The sequence below is a fragment of the Macaca nemestrina genome, chromosome 1, assembly GCF_043159975.1.
Source record: "Macaca nemestrina isolate mMacNem1 chromosome 1, mMacNem.hap1, whole genome shotgun sequence".
Classification (NCBI taxonomy): Eukaryota; Metazoa; Chordata; class Mammalia; order Primates; family Cercopithecidae; genus Macaca; species Macaca nemestrina.
Window position 1 is genome coordinate 921,089 of NC_092125.1, and position 5,958 is coordinate 927,046.

At 37.6% G+C, this 5,958-nt stretch overlaps 1 protein-coding gene across 1 annotated transcript; it reads right to left on the reverse strand.

The window, feature by feature from the left end:
* Nucleotides 1-2,765: 2,765 nt before the first annotated feature.
* On the reverse strand, nt 2,766-5,711 carry LOC105474756 (olfactory receptor 2T33). Its single transcript, XM_011729592.3, has one exon. The coding sequence runs from the start codon at nt 4,390-4,392 to the stop codon at nt 3,430-3,432; it is 963 nt and encodes a 320-aa protein (XP_011727894.2). The 5' UTR covers nt 4,393-5,711; the 3' UTR covers nt 2,766-3,429.
* Between the last annotated feature and the right edge of the window lie 247 nt (nt 5,712-5,958).

A 5,958-nucleotide genomic window follows, 5' to 3' on the forward strand; every position in this document is an offset into this window, starting at 1 on the left:
ACTTAGAAAACCCCATTGTCTCAGCCCAAAATCTCTTTAAGCTGACAGGCAACTTCACCAAAGTCTCAGGATGCAAAATCAATATGTAAAAATCACAAGGATTCCTACACACCAATGATAGACAGAGAGCCAAACCATGAGTTATCGCCCATTCAGAATTGCTGCAAAGGGAATAAAACACCTAGGAATACAACTTACAAAGGATATGAAGGACCTCTTCAAGGAGAACTACAAATCACTGCTCAAGGAAATAAGAGAGGACACAAACAAATGAAAAAATATTCCATGCTCATGGATAGGAAGAATCAAAACCATGAAAATGGCCATACTGCTCAAAGTAATTTATACATTAATTGCTATCCCCATCAAGCTGCCATTGACTTTCTTCTCAGAATTAGAGAAAACTACTTTAAATTTCATATGAAACCAAAAAAGAGCCCATTTAGCCAAGACAGTCCTAAGCAAAAAGGACAAAGCTGGAGGCATCATGCCACCTGACTTCAAACTATACTACAAGGCTACAGTAAACAAAACAGCGTGGTACTGGTACCAAAACAGATATATAGAGCAATAAACAGAAGAGAGGCCTCAGAATTAATGCCACACATCTACAACCATCTGTTCTTTGACAAACCTGACAAAAGCAATAGGGAAAGGATTCCCTATTTAATAAATGGTGCTAGGAAATCTGGCTAGCCATATAGAGAAAACTGAAACTGGACCTCTTCCTTACACTTTCTACAAAACTTCACTCAAGATGGATTAAGGACTTAAGCATAAAACATAAAACCATAAAAACCCTAGAAGAAAACCTAGGCAATACCATTCAGGACACAGACATGAGCAAAGACGTCATGACTAAATCACCAAAAGCAATGGCAACAAAACCAGAATTGACAAATGGGATCTAATTAAACTAAAGAGCTTCTGCACAGCAGAAGATGAATAAATTCCAGTTGGAGCTGCAACATTATGTTTCTTAATGACTTAAAAATTACACATTAAAGAGAATATATAGGCAGTGTAAAAGAAACAGCCAGAAGGATTGAAGATAGCAGGTAATATCCAAGATCAGTTCAATGCCTCATCTTGCTTCTATGTCTCTGGGTGCTAGAGCCTCGTATATTTTAAGTAACTCCTCATTCAAAATTTTGTTTCTACCATTCATGCTCTTGTATAATCTGTCTCTATCAAGTACTCCTTCTTTAACTTTAGAGATTCATGAGAACCATATCAGCTCATTTTAAAACACACAATGGGAAATCACTAAGAGCTTCCAGAGACAATGTATCTTCAATATAAGTGTCTGAAAGTTAACCCACCATTTTGAAGATTTTGGAGATTTTGAAGATTTTCTATGGAAACCTTTATTAAGAAATTAAGAGTAGAAACATCTGCAAATTTAAAATGCAATAAAAAATGAACATATAATTTCTGAAATTATTTAAAATTGTTATTTTATATTTAATTTCACTGTGGTCAGATAACAAGTCTGAAATACCACTTCTTTGAAACATATTTCTATTTTTATAGGTATTTTGTGCATTTTTATTCATGTCTTACATTTGCTTGGAGATAATGTTCATTCTGTGTTTTTGTTGTTGTTGTCATTGCTTTAGCTTTCTCCTGTATATTAGGCTTAATTTTCTGGTTAGAATTTTTTATTCTTCCAAAATTTTATAGGACTAGTTTACCATTTTTTAGCTCAACATGTTTTAAAATAATTTCTCTGATGGTGAATGAAGCTGGTATGAGTAATGAAATTTCCACGACTACATGTGCTTTTGTAATTTTCATCCATTCTAAGAAAAGAGTTTTTAGACGGTATAAAGGACAGAAATTATGCAGTTCTGTTCCTTTCTCACCCTAACACTGGGTAAGGAGATAATTAACAAGAGTAGCAAACTCTTAGTCTTAAACAGGTGATGCTCTCTCCTGTCATCCTCAAGTCTTCCAAGGAGACAAGAGTTTACTGAACAACCTTCTCTCAAGACATGGGCTCAGGATTTACATGCACTGGTGAAGGTATTATCTTAAATACATTACTGCTTTGGAAACTGAAGCTCTAGATGAAGAAGGAAACTCCTCTCACTTGTTCTAAAACAAGCCCCTTTTGAAATTCAGGATGGTCTGAAATGGCGGATTAACTTTCAGACACTTATATTGAAGATACATTGTCCCTGGAAGCTCTTAGTTATTTCCCATTGTGTGCTTAAAACTTGTATTATTTCTTGTGTGTTTTACATAAAGGAAATATAGTCTTTATCATAAAACTCTCTAAGACAATGTGATATCCAGTCTCTGATTACAATTTGGCTTTGATAACCACAGCTTTCTGCCATCATTATCTAGCTTGTGTTTTTATAAATAAAATAATCTTTTTTTGTTTTGCAAACCCCAGACCTTTAGAAGGTGTCTCAAGTTTTTCATCAGAAATATCTCTACTCACCTATGCCTTGACAGAAGTAAGGTGACCCAATAATGTATAATGTTGTTGAGTGTTACTCAGCTTTGATAACTCACTGTTAGTAACTGTTAAGATTCAGCCTGATTATGCAATTCAGAGTTTATATCCATGGACCTACGTCCATAAGTCAAGGTAACCTTAAAACATGTGAAGAAAAGAGAACTTAGTTGTAATTTAAAGCAATTTTATAATGCAATTACAGTGAGACTCTGGGAAAAGATAAATATTACTTAAATGAAAAATTACATAAATTTGAAAAGGTTTGCCTTTAAACACCAAATAAAAATGGACTGTGGAATAAATACAAAAGAAATGTGACAATATAGCGGTTACATTTTAGTTGTGGACTTCCCCTTTTTTCGTGCAACTATATTTTAAAATATAATTTTAAAATAATGTTATTTGTCTTTGGTAGATTCCTCTTAGTTTTTTTTTTTTAATTTTATTATTATTATTATACTTTAAGTTCTAGGGTGCATGTACATAACATCCAGGTTTGTTACATATGTATACTTGTGCCATGTTGGTGTGCTGCACTTATTTATCGTAGAGCATACACATCGAAAATAACACTCAAAATACATTATTGAACAGAAATAAACTATTTCAAGTTACAATACAAGCTCTGGGGTCACTTTTTAATATTTCCTTGCTGTGTGAAATTGGGAACAATATTTCCATGTGTTAATTTTTTTTTTTAGAAAGTAGGAGATATTGTCAACAGTACTTATATCATGGCGTTGTTTTAGGATACAAAGTAATATATAGATTTTACTTCACTTGAAGAAAAACATAAATGCTCAAAAATGGTTTCTCTCAATACAATTGTCTCACTTCCTTCAAAATATCTTATTATATAAATGCATAAACTTAATTTTCTCTTCATGAATTATTGAAGGGAGAAATTACAATGTGTTAAAATGTTAATAAATTCAGGAACTTAAGACTCATTTGACACTAGATCATCTTGATCTGTGGGCCTCATTTTGCTGGTGTTTTATGTTTACACACGTCCCCAGCCACCGTTTCAGGGCTCCCTTGACCTCACTGTTCCTCACACTGTAGATGAGGGGGTTTAGCAAAGGGGTGAACACAGTGTAGAAGGCTGACACAACCTTATCGTGGTTAGTGGACCTATGAGATTTGGGTCTCATGTAGGTAAAAATGGCAGCTCCATAAAAGAGTCCCACCACAGCCACATGTGAAGAGCAGGTGGCAAAGGCCTTCTTGCGGGCTTCTGTAGAGCGCATGTGGAGAACAGCGGCGAGGATGAGACCATAGGAGGACAGGATGAGGGACAAGGGCACCAGGAGCATTAACACACAGCAGATGTACATGGCGTTTTCGAAGACTGAAGTGTCAGCACAAGCCAAACGCACCAGCACGGGGGCCTCGCAGAAGAAATGATCGATCTCGTGCGCCCCGCAATACGGGAAGCTCAGGGAAGCAGCAGCCTGCAGGAGCCCGTCAGCTGCACCCAGGAGCCAACACGACATGGTCATCCTCAGGCACAGCTGCCAGCTCATGAGCATGGGATATCGGAGTGGGTGGCAGACAGCCGCGCAGCGGTCATAGGCCATGGCTGCTAAGAGGAAGCACTCTCCACCCCCCAGCGTGGGGAGGAAGAAGATCTGCGCACCGCAGCCGGCAGGGGAGATGGCCTTATTTCCGGTCAGGTAGTCAGCCGCCATTTTGGGCACAGTGGTGGAAACCAGCATCATGTCCATGAGGGAGAGTTGGCTCAGGAGGAAGTACATGGGCGTGTGGAGCCGGCGGTCCCGGTGAATCAGGAGAATCATGAGGGCATTGCCAAACAGGGAGGTCAAAACAATGGCCAGAAGCATCATGAAGAGGACTTGGTGGGCTGTGGTGTGGTTAAAGAGTCCTAGGAGAATAAAGTCTGAGGTAGTATTTCTCATCTCCATAATTTCCACGGGTGCGATGGTGCAAATGGAAAAATAGAGAAGGAAGAGGCTTTTATCATCTGAATAACGAGCTAATTTCCCTCTTTGATTCGTAGAAAATTCACAAATGTCATGGTTTGCATATTTGCAGGATTGTAGACCTCGTCTCAGAAACAGATGGTCTCATTCAGGGACCTCCAGAAAGGCAGGGCCAAGGACTCATTAAATTACTACATCCACCATGTGAGCATTCAGATGTGAGCAGACACAAACACATAGAAACACGAGCATCTTTGAGATGATACCATGTCTGTGACTAATAACAACACTTCATAGATATGAAACCATTTTTAAGTTGTTTCCTGTTTTATACTTACTCCAAGTACTACTTACTCATTATAGTTACTGTTATTCTCTCCCAACATTTACCAACATCAAATATTCTCTCATTCTCTTATTCTCTCAGGGAAATAAGCAGAGATTATAGGACAATAAAACCAGCAAAATAGGCCAGGATTCTACCTAATCAAGCTGTGCCAAGCCTTGTCAGTTGCATTACTGTCCTCTTATGTAGTGTATGCACTCCCCTTATTTTACATACTATTTAAAGTATTTCTCATGTGATTGCCACAGCCCACTGACTCCTTGACTGCAGACCTCCACTGCCTCCATTATAACTGTAAACCACTCTCAGACTCATTTTATTAATGCAGAATGCATGGATAAAAGAGCACTGGACATGACATTAAAAAGTCCATGTCAAAAAATCACTACTCTCCAAACCACCATCGCCCATGTATACCTGTGTAACAAACCTGCATGTTTGGCACATGTATCCCAGGACTCAAAATAAAATAAAATTAAAAAGTGTGCAGAGAAGCACCAAGAAAAAAAAAATCACTACTGTCTAGTCAGCTTTTTCCAGATTACAGTAGGTGTACCACTGCTAGTATGTGTCGTGATTTTAGGAAGGATGTGAAATAACATTTCTACCTGCAAAGTTACGTAACTTGTATTTGTGGTAAGAAAAAAAGTAAACATGAAATCATGGGAAAAAAAGAATCATTTCTGTCATTTTACATTATAAGGAGAAAGTTATATAACATTTTTGTTTCATTTTGTTTACTTATATGTTTTAAACCAGTGGTCCCCAACCTTTTCCACCAATGGAGGTTGCGGGAGAGGGGATGTTTTCAGGATGATACTGTTTCAGCTCAGATCATCAGGCATTAGATTCTCATAAGGAGCATACGATCTAGATCCCTCACACGCACAGTTCACAATAGGGCTCACACTCCTATGAGAACCTAATGCTGCTGATGATCTGAAGGAGGCAGAACTCAGTGGGTAATGCTCGCTCACCTGCTGCTCACCTCCTGTGCAGCCCAGGTCCTAACAGGCCACAGACTAGCACTGAACTTTCTAAAAAGGTTACTACAAAAAATTACATGAGTTTTGCACATAAAAGACTTTGAAAATAGTTTTTTAAGTCATATTGCATACTGAAACAAAATTTTTATTTTTAATTTAATTTTTTAGTTTAGATCATTTTATGTTGTCATTTATTCATATATTCAGACGCTTAAA

Bases quoted from the DNA above. Each gene is read 5' to 3' on its own strand.
- LOC105474756 (XM_011729592.3), bottom strand. From the start codon at position 4,392: ATGGAGATGAGAAATACTACCTCAGACTTTATTCTCCTAGGACTCTTT.